A 19,608-nucleotide genomic window follows, 5' to 3' on the forward strand; every position below is an offset into this window, starting at 1 on the left:
TTAAAGACAAGGCAAGGCGTCTAAAAAGATTCCAAAAGCGGAGAAAATGCATCCAATCACAGCAGTCCCTCAGTTGAATCCACACCCTCGCCACTCCAGAGGTCCTATCCGCTGATGGGAACGAACCTTAACTTAAAGCTACACATACAGTATTTGAATGGAATGCTAGAGAGTGCGGATATACCGTGTGAGTAGAAAATTTAAAAATTGAGTTATCGCGATAGTAACTTTCTGGTTGCTGGGTTACAAAGGAAGAGTCCGCACGCAGTGAGAAAAGGCAACATCTGCTGAGACGTAAGCTGGGCTAACGATTACTTAAATAAAATAATTTGAAAACGAATCATTTCAAACGATGATAATTATTTGAGTCTATTGTGTCTTCAAAATTGTCACTGTTTGTTTATATTCCAAATTTGCACACGGTAATTAGCTAAATATGTGTTAGGTAGCTAGCTGTACGATCAAGTGACAAACTGTAACGTCGTACTCGATTGTTCTGTGGTCATATATTCTAGTTATCAAAACATCCGAGAGATATTGTGATATATGCAGTAAAGTGTGTGTGTGTGTATATGTGTGTATATATATATATATATATATATATATATATATATATATATATATATATATATATATATAAAAATTAAAAGCACTTATTATCGTTGGCGGTTCAATTTCTCAGTAAATTTAATCCAACAACCAGTGTTTCATAAAGCAGCTAGAGAGGAAGAAATATTGCGTACACTTGCAGACGTAATGAAAGGTTGGATTGGCTTATTCGGTTCCAAACCTCGTGAGAAGTTATTACATGTGTGAGACAAAGTAGACACCATCTTCCTGTCAATGCATCCTCATATTCTTGTTGAATGAAATGGGTATCTTTGGTGCAACTTCTTTCTTACACCGAAATAATAAATAATAATAATAATAATAATAATAATAATAATAATAATAATAATAATAATAATAATAATAATTCAAACAGAGCTGCTTAAAACTGCTCCATATTCACAAAGAAAGGCTTTGGAATATGAATACTGTATGCCTGCGTTATTATTATACAGATTTTGTTTACAGAACGGAAAAAAATAGCATAACTAGCTCCTTAAAGACCCCCGGTATTTTTGAGCATAGAGTATGTCCCCTTTTCTATTCTCTTCTCATTATGTTTTTGTCACTATCTGTTTATTGTTCATGACCCTGTATGAATTCCCTAACAATTATTTTGCCTGTCCAAAACAGTTTTAGTCAAAGATGGCAAGTCACAGACCCCCATCAGGACGCCCGACGACTAAAGGTGGTATGGTACAAGGTGTAGGAAGACCACCACTTACTGCTATCAGACCCCCAACAGCAGCAATTAGGGTTGGAACAGGGGTAAGCTGCAGTTCATTAATATAGGATCAATTTATTTAATTGGTCACAAATAATGCCTTATCTTGTTAATTTTCTTGTAATGCTTTATACTTAACCTTACTATATACTGTTAGGTATCCTGTATGTACATTTTAACAATAAAAAAACAAACACATCAATGTTAGTCCATTTTAGTTCAGGAGAAAACATGTAAATGAGAAGACTGCTGTTGATTTGTCTGATTGATTAATCCAATGATTGTGAGATGCATTTAAATATTACTACAAGGAATTTTATACAGTACAGCTTACTTGGTGTTTCTTTTTTTGCAATGGATCAAATATCTAAAGATTAAATGTATGTGTGAACTGTTCCAGATGCCTCCTGGGACAGGTCGACCAGGCACTCGTGGAGGATCAATGGGAACGGCCGGGGTCCTCTCTGCTCAGATCAAAGTTGCAGACCGTCCCGTTACCCAGCAAGGACTGAGTGGCATGAAGACTGGCATGAAAGGTATTCTCTTTCATCACATAACTATTTAACTTTTAAAGGTGTATTGCACCATCTGGTTTTCAAAATGTAATGTAACTCGCTTTTTTTATTCTGATTTTAGGACCACAGAGACAAATTATGGACAAGTCTTATTTTCTTGGACTCCTTAGGTATGCAAGGCTTAAAGTGAATAGTTTTGTAAATGTTCATTTTAAACCTGTACTTGTAACATTTACAGATGTAACAAGCTATATTATGTTGTACCCCTTAACAGGAGCAAGATAAATGAACTTACAACAGAGGTCAGCAAATTGCAAAAAGAAATAGACACATTCAATCAAGAGAATTCTGTCTATCTGTCCTATGAGAAGAGGTAAGTACAGAAACTGTTGGACCTTGTTCCAAGACTGATCTTTCGTAAGGATTCAAGTAAGCCCCAGATTCTTTTAGATTTTTGGAAATGGCTGGTAAAGTTATCAGACTATCCATAAAACACTCATTAGAAACATTAGACTATGCAGTACCAGTAATAATACAGTTTTCAATTACCCTTTATTCTAATTTCAGAGCTGAAGCTTTGGCTGTTGAAATAAAAGAAATGCAAGGACAACTGGCAGATTACAACATGGTATGCATTTGCTTTAGCACATAGTTAGAGCTAAAAGTATATGGTGCTTGTGGTAGTGCCATTTGTCTTGATTTATGCAGACCATTGGCTGTCTGGTGGTATGGTGTCATCAACACATGGCACACCTCCAACTCGTTTCAGTGTTTAGTTTCAGATGTATTTTTTGGCTTCACTACATCAAAAGAAGGCATACAAATTGTATGTTATTGGTTACCTGTGGTTTAACAAATTGCTGCATTTAACTGTTTGAAATGTTAACCTATAGGTGGGGTTCAAGGGGCGGAGCTAGGCACCAACAACCTATCATCTCCTGTCATCAAATAAATCTACCTTATTTAAACATTAGTCACCTCTACCTATCTGTTTTTTCGTTTTGGCATAAACCTAAGCGATTTCAAGACCCATCAACTTTCGTATACCTCAATAATGGAGTACTTACAGCAGTCGTCATCGGATTCAGAGGATTCCCAGGATTTTCTGTCATTACCAGATCATTCTCCTCCAGCTTCATTCCAGGGTCCATCCAGTCTCCGTTCTTTCTCCCCTTCTGGTATTTCAGTTACATCTGATCAGGCTCCCGATCAGGCTGTCGTCCGGGTTCCAGTTCAAATGTTGCCTACCGTTCTTGCCACTCAAACATCGAATCTGCGCCGATCCAAGCAACTTCGGCCTCAGGACGCCCCTCCGAATCGATTGTTTTGGAAGGACTGGCCCACGAATAAATTGATAAAAACCCTCCTTAAAAACGGTAATGCAATTCCAGCAGGGAGTGATAGAGAGTCTCTTTTTATTCTCTATTGCAATTCAGTCTCAGCAGAACCAGTCTTTCCTCCGAAAAAACATAATCAGCAGCGCCCAGCCATTCAGCGTCCTAAAACAGACAGCAGGCAATCTGTTCAGGATCAAATCACCCCCACAACTAGCACCGCTAACCAGCAGCCAGCCATTGAAATCCAACATTCGCAAATATTTAAGGAGATAAAATCATTTATGCAGCCTTTTGCCGATACTCTATCTTCGGTCAGTTTTCAACTGTTGGATCTAGATAAAAGGGTGTCTAATATGGAACAGGGAAAACAATCTACAGCACCGTCATTAATTCCAGCATCAAATACTGCAGCGCCACCTACAGCTTCTTCCGGTCCAGCCCTAATTTCAGCCAGCGAAGCAGATCCTCCAATATACAAAAAAAAAATAAAAAATCGCTACTGCCTTACATACGGATCCTCCTCTCCAACTGCAGCTAGACGTCACACTGTATCTCCACAAATCAGACGTAACATTCTCGAAGGTAAGGACATTAATCTTGTTTCACCGTTAATGACGACTTCGGAATTCTTGGACCATAGAGTAGTTAATTGCGGAGATTCGGCAGTAACTCTAAAATCCAGAGATCCCAGACTGCTTAAAAACCTTACATTAGGGGAATTTGTCCTTGCTTTCTCCATATTCAGTGACGTGTTATGCTCGGTATATCCTAACCGCAGAGCTGAATTGGACTCATACGAATACTACATCGTGGAGCTGTCTGTCAGATATGGAGGGACTATGTTTTTTGAGTATCATAAAGCATTCTCTGCAAAAGCAGCAGCGATATTGGCAGCAGATAATCACATCATCAATTAGGCACAACTTGACCCAGATCTATTTAACAGAACTTTTGGTGGTCTAAGAGCTAACTCATGTGAGGTCTGTGCTTCAACAGCTCACTTACATCCCTCTGCCCTAAAGCTGCAATGGCATCAACTTCTAAAGCACCCGGTTTCGCTGCTAATTCATACAGATCTTTAGTACCTAATCATATACATTCTTCAGCTCCCCTCGATCAATCCACAAGGAAAGAATAATACGGGCGCAGTATTAGATTTTCAGGAGGAAGACAAATCTGCAACAATTTCAATACTGGCTTCTGTTCGAATAGGCAATGCAGTTTTATCCACATGTGCAGCAATTGCGGAGACGTTCACACTAATACAATCTGCCCTTTAAAACGCAAGTGACTTTCCCCAATGCTCACAGTCTTTACTCCTATAAACATCCTGGCATTATCAAGTAAATTACAGAATCATCCCACCAGTAATTTAATTAATTACCTGATCCACGAATCAAAAAAAAAAAAAAAAAAAAAAAAGGTTTTTCAACCGGTCTGACTCAAATTCCTTCTTCCTCGTTCAAAAGCAAAAATCTTTATTCAGTGACTCAAGAACCACAATTAGTAAAACCTCTCATAGAAAAAGAAATTATAAAAGGATTTATAGTTGGTCCATTTTAGCTCCTCCTTTTCCAGTATATAGAATTAATCCTATTGGCATTGCCACGAGGAAAATGTCAGAAAAAAAAAAGCGTCTCATCATTGATTTATCAGCACCACGGGGGTCAAGCACCAGCAGCTTTAACTCATTAATTCCCCAAGATCAATTTTCCCTGCATTACATCACTATTGCAGATGCAATACATTCAATTAAATTAGCAGGTTGTGGTTCCTGGTTAGCAAAAGCAGATATATCAGACGCATTTAAAGTAATGCCAATCCACCCGTCTCTCCGTCACCTGTTCGGTATACGCTGGGAAGGGAAGTTTTATTTTGCCACCCAATTGACTTTCGGCTGCCACAGCAGCCCGAAGATATTTGATACCCTGTCAGAAGCATTATGCTGGATTCTTCTTAATGTCTATCATGTCCCATTCTTGCTCCACTTGCTGGACGATTTTTAGTAATTTCTCCTCCTTCAGATGCACCAGCAGAAGCGATTTACAATCTTAAAAGCTTATTTTCTGAAGTTGGCGTTCCACTTTCAGAAGAGAAATCAATCAGTCCCCTTCATTCTTTGGAATTCCTTGGAATCATTCTAGATACAGAAAAGTTTGAAGCCAGCCTGCCTGAGTCTAAACTTAACCATATTCGTTTGCTCATTGAGGATTTTCAGATCAGTAAAACAAAAAAAAACGGGCACTGCTTTCATTGCTGGGTTATTTTAACTTTGCAATACGTATCATTCCACAGGGGAGGACGTTTATATCTTGACTGCTAGCGCTGGCATCAACAGCAAAAAATCTGGACTCCTATATAAATATCTCCTCAGAAGCTAGGAAGGACATTAAAATGTGGTCTGCGCTTATTCAGCACTGGAACGGTCTCTATGTTTTATGATGATTTCATTTCAGCTCCACACGTTATGGCTTTATTTACTGATGCCTCATCTCTGGGATTCGGAGGTCTATTTAACAGTCAATGGTTTTGCAGTACATGGCCTGAGGAAATCAAAAACATATCTCCTCATCTAAAATCCACAGCTCTGCTAGAGATATACCCAATAGTAGCAGCTGCCCAGCTATGGGGTCATCTCTGGTCTAAGAAATCAATACTATTTTACTGTGATAATTCAACTACAGTGCATATTATAAATAAAGGACGTTCCTCTTCCCCTCTTATCATGCAATTGCTGCGGTGGCTAATTTCCAAATTCCACAGTTTGCTGCCCACAGCTCTGCAATATCCAGCAGCAACGCCACAGTTCAATCAGCTGATTTTCAACTAAATCCACCTATTAATAAACTTCTTAATTCAGCTCAAGATTACATGGCATCAGCACTTGCCCCATCTACCAGATCCTTGTACGCTACAGGTTGGGCATGTTATGTAACTTTTTGTTTACAAAGCAGGATTAATCCTACTCTATTCAACCAGGACTGGATCGTGGCATTCATAGTGCATGCAAAGGACTCTCTACATCTGGCACCAGCTACAATCAGACTATATTTGTCAGGAATTCAGCATCAATTTCGTTTGATGTCCATCAATTCCCCAACTCTATTATCAATTCCAGCAGTTTGTCTCCTTTTACGAGGAATTTCTAAGTGCTGTCCGGCTCCTTCTTCTGCTCGCCTGCCTATTTCTATAGACATTCTCAGTAACTTGATTTCAATTCTGCGCCATGGCTGTTTTTCTCCATTTGATAATTTAACTATGAAAGTCACTTGCCTATCTGCATTTTTGGGTTTTTGAGATGTTCTTGATATACAGTTCCTTCTATTGCCAGCTTTCCTACCCTCGGTATCCGCTGCAGTGACCTCAAGCTCATCCCAGATTCTCATTTCATCTTATTTCTTCGCATTTCAAAAACAGATCAACTGCGGCAAGGACAATGTATTCAGCTTTCTAAGATCAACTCTCCTCTGTGTCCCTTCACTTCCATGTTGAAGTACATTGCAGAACGCAAGGCCATTTCATCCTCCGACCCTTTGTTTATCAACGCAAGCTGGTCCATTGTATCAAGGCATTGGTTTTCAACACACCTTTCCACCATGGTGTCCAGAGCAGGTCTTCCTTCGCAATTCTACACTCCTCATTCATTTATAATAGAGGCAGCTACTTCAGCTGCAAAAGCCAACATTAACCAGCATTTAATTAAAAATATGGGGCGCTGGACTTCATCAGCAGTTGAAACTTATATTCGTTCTTCATCATCTGAAATATCCTCCACACATCAGTCCATTGCTAGTATGTCCGGAGTGGGGACAACCTTTCTGCCTGAGCCACCAAAGATTTCCCCCTAAGGAATAAAATTAAAAGAAATCTGCATGTATGCTTCTTTTGGGATTCTTCTTTCAGGTCTGATGCCTCTATGTGAGGGTCCTCGAGCGGTGGCATCCCTCGTGTTTGTCGGGTCTCCTCAAAGACGGTGGCCCCTCTCCTGTTTGTCGGGTCTCCTCAGCAACAGAACCCCCCTTCTATTATGTTGGGCTTTGAAGAGGTGGAACACCACGCATTATATGTTTTAAAAAATACTAACTTTATGTTTTGTTTCCAGTTCGTGAGCCTCTTCGTATGTCGGGTAACCTCAGAGACGGTACCCCTCTTGGTATGTCGGGTCACCTCAAAGATGGTGGCCCCCCTCCTGTTTGTCAGGTCTCCTCAGCGACGGAACCCCCCTACTGTATATGTTGAGTCAGGAAGAGCTGGAACCTCTTTTGTGTTAACAACACTAATTCGTGTTTTCTTTCCGGTTCGCGAGCCTCTTTGTATGTCGGGTAACCTCAGAGACGGTGCCCCTCTCGTATGTCGGGCCACCTCAAAGACGGTGGCCCCCCTCCTGTTTATTGTGTCTATCGACCAAGTAAATGTTGGGCCTTGAAGAGGCGGAACCCCTCTCTCCATGTGTATATGTTTACTAACTCTGTCAATAAACACTATCAGGGGCCATAGCTCTGCCCTGTGAAATAGTAATTAAAATACACAATTATTTTTTTGCTTTAGTTTGTGCTGAAACAAAACAAAAAAAAGTATAATTTCAAAAAGTGAACCGTACTTTTTTTTTTACTTCTGTAAACCTCCATAGAGATTTACAGTGTTGGAAAAGTTTAAAAGAGTGAGACTTGGCTGTCCAGGTAGCTTTTGGGAGATTTAATTGAACAGTGGCATGGCATTGGTCTGACAAAAGTTACTCTGGAAATGAGGGATGGACAAAACTTGCTTTGGTCGTACACTGTACCTCCTGTGTGTAAATTTAAGATATGAAATATATTTAAAATCCAGCTACTTATCTCTGTAGCATGGTCTTCTGTAAAGTAATTTCTTACCCCATCTAGTGGTGTAGGAGTATAAGGATCAGTCTTTTCTTGTTTTTTCACTAATGTATTAATACTATATGCACTTTTTCAGCTAGTAGACAAATTGAACACCAACACAGAAATGGAGGAAGTTATGAATGATGTTAATATGGTAAGTAAATCGCTTAAATTAGAAATGATACAATAATAACTTGAAACTTAAATTGTCTTAATTTTCCTTTCCTTTGTTCATGCCAAGGGAAGTGTGTGTTAAATTGAACATGAAAGTGGGGTTTGCAAAGGCAAGGATGTAAAGGAATGTACGTATTTTTTTCTTGTATATATCATTTTGAAGTCTTTAATGCAGTTAATGCACCTTTTTTTTCAAACACCGTACCATCTTAAATCACAATTGTAATAGTAATACCAGTAATAAACTGCTAACTTAATGTTTTGATTTCATTTGAGCAGGACACAAGCAGTAACAATTTAGAAAAAAACAAAAAACATGAATTAAGTTTGCCTTATTTATATAGACCTGTATTCATTTTTCAGCTGAGAGCACACAATGATAGAGAAGCCAAAAGTATGGATGTCATTTTTACAGAGAGACGTGAGTAAGTACTGAAGCATTATTATCTTACATACTAATAATAACACTGTGAATTTAGGCAGTACATGATTACACTGATTTCTAGATTTACTTAATTGTGTTAAACAAACACATAGCATCCCTCGTGATGTCTGTTATAAGTTTTCCTGCTTTTGCAGCCTCTTTAGACTTGGAAAGTAATATAAACAGTAATTTAACCACGACAATTCTGGCAGTCTAAAGAATTACAATTTAATATCTGTTTATGAAAAGTAAGTGCAAGGCAGATACATGGCTTTAAAGATTTTGTGCTTGTTTGTAAAGTTTATTATAACACCACCACATTTTCATTTCTCATTGCATGAAATTGATGTTTCTACAATATGTTAAATATTTCAAATACCAATAAATGAAATCTTGGAACTGTCAGAGTAAATATTAAATGAGTGTGTTTTTAATTGTGATATTTAAAATGTACATACTTTATTACAAGGAATCAAACTGAAGTATTTTGTGATGCGTTGACTTACATAGCTTTCATTGTCTACGTGTACAACAAGCCAGGTAACAAGCCAAGGATCTTTATGCAGGGATTTAAACAGTGATTCTATTCTAAAACACAGAGGCTAAGGTTGAACATTTATGTGATTCTCCAAGTTGTGGCCATTTATGGACTGGACATCGAGTAAAAACATGTACGTCTTTACTTATCAAGAACCTCATGTGTCTTTCCTGTTGCGTGGGATTATCAAGTACTATTCAGTTGTCTCCGCTGTCATTGCATTCCACTGCATCAATATATCTGTCCTCAATAAAACCATCTTCATCGTCTGTGAATTTGCCCATGCTTTCTAAGGTATCTAGATCTTCTTCCTGTAGCCGCTGGTGCTGGTAGCTGAAGAACATCTTATAACGTGTTGGACATTTCACAGCGCAGACAATGAGCATGGATGTGCTGAGGACAGCCACTATCACTCCCAGTAGAAAATGCCAGCTGCTGCCAATAGGCTGGGAATCTTGGTTTGGAGAAACTAAATCTAAAAAAATTAGATGGAAGAAGAAGAAACAAACTTTGTAACTGTTTACAAAACAAACTTTATTTGTGACCAAAGGGAAATTAGTTTTACTAAAAGCAGCTATAGAAACAACGGCCACAAACCGACACAGGCAAGAACAATTTGTGTGAAAGCAAATGTCTCCATGAACTGTATGTCTTGTGGTGGGTTGTAATTGTCCCCCCTGTACTTCATACTAAGTGTTCATTTTAGGAATGGTACATATATCTAAAATGTATCATTTGTTTTCCTGCTTCTGTCTTCCACTTTACTCAGAATTCACACAATAAGTTAAATGGAGTCCATGTGCAGTAAAAGTGGTTTTAGATTAAATACACCGGTCTCTGTAAGGTCCCACAGTTGGGTAGTGCATTCAAAGCAAAGATACTACCTTGAAGACCAAGGAGCTTTCAAAACAACTCCGGCATAAAGTTGTGGAAAGGCACAGATCAGGGGAGGGGTATAAAAAGATTTCAAAGGCATTGAATATCCCTTGGAGCACAGTCAAGTCGATCATTAAAAAGTGGAAGGTATACAGGACCACCCAGAGTATACTTAGAGCAGGCTGTCCTCCCAAACTGAGCAGCCAGGTAAGAAGGGCATTGGTCAGAGAAGCTACAAAGAGGTCAGTGACAACTCTGAAAGACCTACAGCGTTCCATGGCTGAAATGGGAGAAACTGTCCATGTGTCAACAATAGCTGAGGTACTCCACAAATCTGGCCTGTATGGAAGAGTGGCAAGAAGGAAGCCATTTCTGAAAAGGGCCATGTAGAATCCTGCTTGGAATTTGCAAGAATGCATGTGGGAGACTGAAAAGATGTGGCAAAAGATTCTGTGGTCTGATGAAACCAAAATTGAACTAACTGGCCTAAATGCAAAACGTTATGTCTGGTGCAAACCCAACATAGCACATCACCCAGGTAACACCATCCCTACTGTGAAGCACAGTGGTGGCAGCATCATGCTATGGGGATGCTTTTCATCAGCAGGGACTGGGAAGCTTGTCAGGGTAGAGGGCAAAATGGATGGAGCTAAATACAGGCAAATCCTTCAGGAAAACCTGCTTTAGTCTGCAAAAGACCTAAGACTGGGATGGAGGTTCACCTTTCAGCAGGACAATGACCCCAAGCACACAGCCAAAGCGACACTGGAGTGGCTTAAGAATAAGAAAGTGAATGCCCTTGAGTGGCCCAGTCAAAGTCCTGACTTGAGAATCTGTAGAAGGACTTGAAAACTGCTGTCTGTAAGCGATCCCCAAGCAACTTGAGAGAGCTTGAGCAAATCTCCCAAGAAGAATGGGCACAAATTGTACCAAGCCGGTGTGCATAGTTGGTAGAGACTTACCCAAAAAGACTTGTGACTGTAATTGCTGCCAAAAGTGCTTCCACCAAATATTGAGTTGACGGGTTTGAATACTTATGCAATTAACATATTTCATTTTTTTTCTCTTTAGTTTTTGCTGACATTTACTGTAACGTATCTTACCCTTAGAAGTCTTCAGTTTTAGCATTCAAGTTTTGAATAAAATATTAAGTTTAAAAAAATGTGTATGCATCATTTTGTAATTTCACAAAATGGGACACCATAGGAAGGGTCTGAATGCTATTGCAAGGCACCATATACACACACACACCATGCTAATTATAGAAATGTAAAGGTATTTATTTAATTATTTGAATTGTATTAAGATTATTAAATACTTGGATTTTAAAGGTTCACCCATACACCTGAGTTGGCCACGAGGTGGGGTTACCTTGATAGGTATAAATGGAGGCATTTCAGTTTGCTCATTTGGTTTCTGAGATGGAGAATAAGCTAGGGGTAGCTGTGGTGCTCTGTCTGCCTAAAGAAAGCGTTGATATCTGCATTCAGGCATTATTATTTTTTTTTATTTATTTTACCTGTAAATAGTTCATCTTCATGTAAATAGTTTACCTGTTCTGTTTTAAAATGATTGTGTCTGAAACCGAATTCTCCTGCCTTAGCCTGCTTACTTGCATAACAACACCGAAGACCACTCGACTAACACCACAGTGTTGAAACATTAGGGCTGATGCGAGATACAGTGCTATGTTAATCTTTCAAAGTAAGCATCGGACATTCCGGAAATCCTCTTTTGTCTCATTAATTTCTAAGGCCACATACAGCATGTGCTTTCCCTCTCACCAGTTACTACTGATATATTTTGTCAAAAATCGCAGTCCATGTTTTCACACACATTATGTTTTCATTCTGTGTTAAGTAGTTACAGTTCAACCTGTCCTGGAATAAGAGAGTCTTCTCACAGAGCTTATTATTATTATTATTATTATTATTATTATTATTATTATTATTATTATTATTATTTAAAAGTTGAACATTTAACCTTTTATGTTGTTAAGGTTTCCCCTGTATTAAAATCTGAAATTCTTTTCATCTGCTGAAATGTATTTGTTCAATTAACTCATGGTGTAATCATTTCAGTACATAAGAAATTTGCAGTCTCATTTTAAAAAAGTAAAGTATTTTGAGGCAAGAGAGATCAACTGTGACTTACTGACCTGTATTAGAATGTATCCGTAACAGTGGGGTTAACACCCCTGCTCTTCTTCAAAAGGTAATGATATCTCAATATCAACACAGCACACATGACCTTAGTTTAAATAACTGCACCTCCTGTAGCACAGTGCCCCTCAACATTATGCTGGGGTATTTGTTAAGCTCTAACTTAACAAGGTTAGAGTGCTCCGTGCTGAGCCACCAACATTGCATTAGCCATGGTCTACAGTCAAAAAAAAAAAAAAAATAATAATAATAAAAAGGTTATGTGATTTTGCACACATGAATATTGATATTTTTTATTACAATACCTTGTTCTTTTGCCTTGGTTCCTTTGGTAACTGATGACCTAGCTCTAGCGGTGCTACCTTTCGATTGTATAGTTGAGAATTGTGGTGCTTTTGTTGTGGTAGACCCAGCAGAGCACTGAGTGCCATTGATCAGCACTGTTAGGATACACTGGCCTTTAAGTTCAGTTGGGCTGTCACATGTAGTTTTGTTGTAGTTTGCTGAAAAAGACAACAATAATAGGATTAGGAACTGGGTTTAAACCCTCAAAGATGGCTAGATCTGAACGCATATTATATACTCAAGATATTGTAGATATAGAACTGTAGGACGGGAGAAGGCATAAGAGCAACATGTGATACCTTTTGTTTCAGAATATGTAATGTTAATCAGATTATTCAGATCCTTTTAAAATATGTTTGCTGAATAATCAGCAATTATTTGTGCCAATAGATGGCAGTGTTGGGTATAATTGTATGCCTCTGTGTAACTACATTTGGCCAAGCTTATATACTAGGCATACTTGAACTCAGAAAAAGCCAGGTAGAGGCAGATTTAAAGAAAAAACTAAATATTGAAGCAACAGAACCTAGAACAAATCCATTATTACTTTATGAGCAGTAAGGGAAATGGAAAAAGGCAATTAAATGGCATTCAAATATTATAATAACGTCAAAACAAAAATGGAAAAAATACAAAAATAACAATAATTTCCAAAGATAAACATCTTATTATTCAGAATCATGATGTTAGCACTAGAACAGATCTGGTCAGAATAGGCCAAAGTGAAAAACAGACTCTTACCTAGTGTTACATTTGTGTCCTTAACCCTTCTTTGCAGTGACAGTAGTTTACAGGTACAGTTCCAGGGATTGTCCTGTAAGTTTATGCTTTTTAGACGAAAGAGGTTTAATGTTCCTTCTTTAAGAGTTTGGAGTTTGTTCCCACACAGCGTTAAATTCTTCAGACTGGATAAGTTTGCAAAAACCTCTGGATGTAAAGATTTTATTTGGTTGTGGCAGAGGTAAAGGTCTTGCAAGCTTCCCAGGCCTTTGAAAGCTTTTGGCTCAATTCTGCTAATGATATTGTTTGCAATATCAAGTACTTTCAGTTTGGAGAGGTTATGAAACATGTGCCCAGGTAAATCTGAGATGTTGTTGTGGTTAAGATAGAGTTCAGACAAATTGGTATATTTATTAAGATCTCCAATGCTTTTGGGTTGTATATCTATATTGTTGTAGCTTAAAATTAACTTTGTAGTATTAAGGGGTAAATCAAGCGGGATAGCAGTGAGATTCCTGTTACTGTAGTCACGTATCTGAAAAATAAAAAACATAAATAGAACAGTGGAGTAACAAATCCATTATATATAGTTTGTGCAAATAGCCTAAACAGCAAAAATAAGGCTGTTTTCTGTCCCACAATTTAATAGGTAGTTGACAAAATGACCTTCTTATAAAATAAGTATTGGATGATTGTCTACAGCTCTGTTCAATAGCATTGTACTTGAACAAAGATTGTCCTGTTCTACCAGACACTATTACACAAAATAACAAAACTGATTTGTGGAGGACATGTTTAAATTGATTTGTATATTCTTGCCATTGATTTTATAATGTCATTTCTTGTCGCCTTGTCCTGCCAGGACCCCCATGTAAATAGGGTGTGTATCTCAAGGGTTCTGTCTGGTTAAATAAATAAATTAGGTAATTTGGTAAAATTTAAGTTCAATGTTATTCCTTTTCCTTTTTCAATAGAACTGAAGTTAAAGCCAGGATAGGTTTCCAGAGATTTAATTTCATGCCAGCCAAAAAATGACTTATTTGCACTTACAGTATATTTTAATGAAGGCACAGACTTACTTCACCATTTGCAAATCCAGAAGCCAGAAAAAAGGATGCCGTCCATACTAGCAGTAGGTAGAAAGCAGCCATCATCATTAGATTTGCTAATAAAAACACATTCGATTTAGATGTAGAAATGATATGTTTATGTTGGTTGGCATGTATCAAGTATAACTAACAGGGAATGGTGTTGCTTCAAAGTCATTTTCCTGCTCTTGCTGATCTCTAAGCTTCTACCAGACCTAAGACATTTAAGAACATAAGAAAGTTTACAAACGAGAGGAGGCCATTCTGGTCGCTCTTCTTTGCACTCTTTCTAGAGCAGCAATATAATTTTTGTAGCGAGGTGACCAGAACTGAACACATTATTCAAGATGAGGTCTTACTAATGCATTGTACAGTTTTAACATTACTTTCCTTGATTTAAATTCAACACTTTTCACAATATATCCAAGCATCTTGTTAGCCTTTTTTATAGCTTCCCCACATTGTCTAGATGAAGAGATTTCAACCAAAACTCCTAGGTCTTTTTCATAGATTCCTTCTTTAATTTCAGTATCTCCCATATGATATTTATAATGCACATTTGTATTGCCTGTGTGCAGTACCTTACACTTTTCTCTATTAAATGTCTAATCATCCACATAGCCCATTATCTGAGAATGCAGGAATGAAACACCAAATGCTATTATTTTTGTAAGAACAGTTTTTGTCTGAAAGAAAACAAGCTTGTTAATAACTGACCAAATTCCTTAAAAAAAAAAAAAAAAAAAACAGGTACAGTAAAGGATGAATTGATTTGTCAACAGTGTCAATGGGCAGAACATACATGTTTGTGAAACCAAAAACTTAGTGTTTTTAAACAAAATAATAATAATAATAATAATAATAATAATATAATAATAATAATAATAACAATAATAATATACAATTATATTTGAAGCTCCTAAAAACCGTATGTGGATTAAATACAATTGTTTTGTTTTGTTTTGTTTTATTCCAATTACTAGTACTTGCGTTCAAAGCAATTATTCTAATTGTAATACAAATATATGAGTGCACTTTAGAATCTTGGTTCAATCGTAGGTAATCCGGAATAAGTTACTTGGCTATGGATTCTAAAACAAGATAACTCCTGTTTAGGCTGGCTAGAGGCATTATGAGATGAATAATTATAATAGGCTATTATCCTGAACCTGCACCTTTTAAGATTTTCAAGAACCATGAAATGGAAGTTCAGTATTCACGTGATTGTACATGAAACAATACAAGACACAATATCTTGTATTGTTTCATGTACAGTTTTTAATTTTGAGTTTCAAGCCTGTGTGAGTATTGTTTTTTTAAATAAATAACTCCTACCTGAGAACAAATAGAGATGAGAAATGTAGTTGCTGCTTTGCTTCTTCCTTGATTGTAAAACTTGACCTTTGCTGTGTTCCTCACATAGACCTTTCTTTCTGAGTCATAAGTCTTCCGTTTCATTTTAGCTAAAGATTGACTACAGTTTTGCTATTTGTTAATCCTGTACCTTTGCAGCCATTACAAATAAGTTTAAGTACTGCTTCCTCATGACAAAAAGTATACATTGTATTAGTAGATCTGTGCTATAATCATAAAACACGCATATCCAAAATCTACAAAAGTACAGTTTCACTGGAGCCGGATTATAAAGTTCGGCTATATAAAGTGGATCAGGCTCTCAGCAAGGCAAATTAACCAATGAAAATCAACTACATCAGAATCATTCAGTTGCTGTATTTCAAACTGTTATTTTTTTATTATCATCAGAAGAGCATACTATACTAAAGAAAAAAGAAATGAAGATGGACACTAAAAATCTATAGTAGCTTTTTTTTTAAACGGCCCCAGCGCCAAAGACTGGAACTTTTACCTGCTGAGTCATCCCCTGAGCAGAGTGGAAAAAAGGCCAAGATTAATACAGTTAACTCCTGCAGATTAAGCTGTGATACAGTCAATGGTCCCTATATGGTTGGGCCAGTCCCGATTTCCTGGCAAATGTCACACGTCCCGATGCATAGGAAGAAATGCATTTATTCTGCACAGTAGAGTTAGTGAAAACCACACGCTTTGCTCTTCGTGCGGCTGACACATCTGCTGATCGCTAACTTAAACAAAGGTAGAACATTTTATTATGTCAATTTTTATGGCGGTCGTGTGGTGTTGAGTTGGGGGATATGTCTCTTATGTGATGATATATATGATCAGCATCCCGCTGAACTGTTTCCAAATGGGGCAAGTATGACCATATCCATATGGCAAATGTGTGATTCCTAAAGATTGATTCAGTATAAGCATTTTAGCAGTTGATTCAGTATAAATAAGTAACTTATTGATTCTCTTAACTGTGTAAATTGTGTACTACAAATGTATCAAGGCTTTCAATGTTTTGTTGTTTGTCTATTTTATCCCCCTCACTGGAAATTTGTGTGTGTGTGTGTGTGTGTGTGTGTGTGTGTGTATATGTATGTATATATATATATATATATATATATATATATATATATATATATATATATTTATTTATTTATTTATTTATTTACATATTTTGACTGCTAGTTATAAAAGATCCTAATAAAAACTGTATACAAAAAAAACCCCTGTATTTCCAAAAACATTTTAGATCTGTATGTGACATTGTCATGCTTTCACTGAGATAGACAAGCTAGATGGAATCACAAGTTTAACTCGCCTTGTTATGTAACACAAAACCTGAATTATGTTACCTTACTCTCTTTGGTTCTTTGATTTCAGAAAGGAAGAGATGATCCGAGCCATAGAGGAGGAAATTGAACGGGAGAAACAAACAGCAGACGGCATTATAAAAAAAATGTCTCCTGATAAACAGGCTAAATATGTTCATATGAAGACCAACAACGAACAGCTACTGCAGGTCTGATATTTTTTATTGTTATTATTTTAAAAAACATATATATATATAATGTATATATTAGACTTATTAACATGAACAACTTTATAAATGCCCCCCTTTTAATTGTGATGAAAATGTTTTGTTCTTTGCTTGTGTGTGTGTGTTTTTAAGATTGATCGATTTTTCAAGTACATGCTATAGATCACAAATACTGCGGCTTCGTGGCACGTAAGAAATTGGGCTTTGTGGTAGCGTAACATGCCATGTTCTTGGAAATTAATTGAAAAAATAAATAGTGTAAATACAGTATAACAATGATTTGACTAACCCAGATTAATTCTCTATTTTAATTTAATCATGTTGCTTTAGTTACATGCAATACTTATTTTACAGGTGATGGATTCTCTTCAGCAGGAGCTTGATACACTCAATGCAAGGAAGGAAACTTTAGAGGCTGTGAGTTTAATGTATTTATTGAATGCCTCCTTAATCCTCTAAATGCTTATTTAACCCTGAGCAAAGCTACTGCAGGTTGTATGTGAATTATGTTTGGGGGGGGGGGGGCATATTTGTGGTGCGAAGGGCTGAACCTTCCAAAAATATTTATTTCTTAGCATTTAAAATAGCTATGCGCCTCTCCTAAATTACCCATTACACAGGGTTTAGTGGGTTTAAGGTAGGGTTTGCTGGGTTTACGATAAGGACAATAAGCTAGTCACATGTTGTCAAACCAATCAGCAGTATGACTTCATAATGTTAATTAACAACCAGAGGGTAAAACAAGTTAAACAAAATTGTAATGTAATTAAAAAGTTACACCTTGACAGTATTTTTTATCCCCTTCTGTGGATGGACCTGTTTTAACACAAACATTTTTAATACGTAAATACTAATAATATTGCCTTTTCTCTATTTGGTTTAATACAGTTGCATTGTAAACATACAGTCTTATAGCCTATTTTCCTCATGTGGCATCGGGCTGTTAGAAAACAACATGTAGAGATTGCCTCCTGTAACTTGATTACTCTTAAGTTTGTGCAGTAATGCACAGATTTGCATTATCTGTTCACCTTTCTAAATTTGGTTTGATTTTTCACCTGACTGTGTGGTATTCAAGTATGCGGTGCTCTTGCGGGTGTGTCTAAGGTAGCATCACTTATCCAATGATACCATAATATGGTAATAAAGAAAACGACAAGCAATTGCAGAAATAAAACTCTCTAGTGTGCATAGTCTGAGACAAATGTTTGCAATGGCTTAATGCTTGACTGAAACATATTTAATATTTAAACCATGACTGTAGTTTTCATTCAATGTACGTTAAATGATTTTCCTGTCACATTATTAGATAAGGAATGAAAATAGTCTCATGCTCATAAAGGATCACATACGTAAATGGGGGGAAAAAACACAAAACGTTCTGGTTATAGTTTATCTGGACAGTGCAAGATATCTGAGTAGAGCAATATTTCTGAATTGTCCGTGTCTCGGTTTGTTATTTTTGAAAGATGCTGTCTGAGCTCCAGTCATGCTGACAGGCCGGTTACTTTTGTCTGTGAAAAGCATTGATTGGCTGGTTGTGGTGGCTATTGAAATACATTTGGACCATTTGGAGTCTTTGTTTAGTATTTCCTGTCCAGTAGTTGTGAACTGATCTTTGAATACAAATACAGCAAGTCAAATTGAAAAAGCTGGCACTTGCACGTATTCATTTTAAGTTCAATTCACAGTTGATGCTCCGACTTTTCAGCAGGCATCATGCTTACTAGAAGCCTGTTAGAGCTGGACATAAACAGATAGACTCCTAATCTGCAATCATTTTATATTCTAAAAAATGGCAGTTCAGAAATATATTGAATATTCTGACCCGAGAAAAGCGTGTACTATACCAGCTGCACTGAAAATGTATTTCCCTAGTCATTTGGATGAATTCAGTTTGTGTACCTACTATACTATAGTTCTATCACTTTGAATCAACATAACTTAAAGAATGATTCTGGCAGATTCCGGTGATGTGGTCAGTGGTAACAGTGAAGGACAAAAAGCTGTTTCTCGATGAGAGACAACAGTGTGCTGGCTGATGTCCATATAGTGGATTTGTGGTTTCCAATCAACAAGTGCGAAATTTAAAAAAATACATATATGTTTTCCGCAAGTCACAATGTTGGGGTAATATTTGTTGAATGTGTCAAGCTAAAACACTTTATAAAGGGGACTGTGGCAGGCTGGCGAGTGGATAGAGGCCCAGAGACAGACTGCAGTTCAAAAAAAATAACTATTTTATTATAAATAAACAAAAATAAAGTGCACAAGGGCAAAATAACAGATACTCAAACACAAATAAAGCAAAAACAAAACTCACAAAAATAAA

The 19,608-nt window shown here is 37.1% G+C and overlaps 1 protein-coding gene across 2 annotated transcripts in view; it reads left to right on the forward strand.

Moving 5' to 3' along the window:
- Nucleotides 1-207: 207 nt before the first annotated feature.
- LOC121303537 (intraflagellar transport protein 74 homolog) overlaps nucleotides 208-19,608 on the forward strand; it is a 41,747-nt gene continuing 22,346 nt past the window's right edge. For both annotated transcript variants that reach the window (XM_041234297.1, XM_041234303.1), the window contains exons 1-10: nucleotides 208-294; nucleotides 1,243-1,377; nucleotides 1,734-1,869; nucleotides 1,970-2,018; nucleotides 2,123-2,221; nucleotides 2,416-2,476; nucleotides 8,139-8,198; nucleotides 8,582-8,643; nucleotides 17,120-17,258; nucleotides 17,631-17,693. In XM_041234297.1, the coding sequence (XP_041090231.1) occupies nucleotides 1,255-1,377; nucleotides 1,734-1,869; nucleotides 1,970-2,018; nucleotides 2,123-2,221; nucleotides 2,416-2,476; nucleotides 8,139-8,198; nucleotides 8,582-8,643; nucleotides 17,120-17,258; nucleotides 17,631-17,693 (792 nt within the window). In that variant the 5' untranslated portion in view covers nucleotides 208-294; nucleotides 1,243-1,254. The remainder of the gene's footprint in view (nucleotides 295-1,242; nucleotides 1,378-1,733; nucleotides 1,870-1,969; nucleotides 2,019-2,122; nucleotides 2,222-2,415; nucleotides 2,477-8,138; nucleotides 8,199-8,581; nucleotides 8,644-17,119; nucleotides 17,259-17,630; nucleotides 17,694-19,608) is intronic.

Source organism: Polyodon spathula, chromosome 2 (genome assembly GCF_017654505.1).
Source record: "Polyodon spathula isolate WHYD16114869_AA chromosome 2, ASM1765450v1, whole genome shotgun sequence".
Taxonomy (NCBI): domain Eukaryota; kingdom Metazoa; phylum Chordata; class Actinopteri; order Acipenseriformes; family Polyodontidae; genus Polyodon; species Polyodon spathula.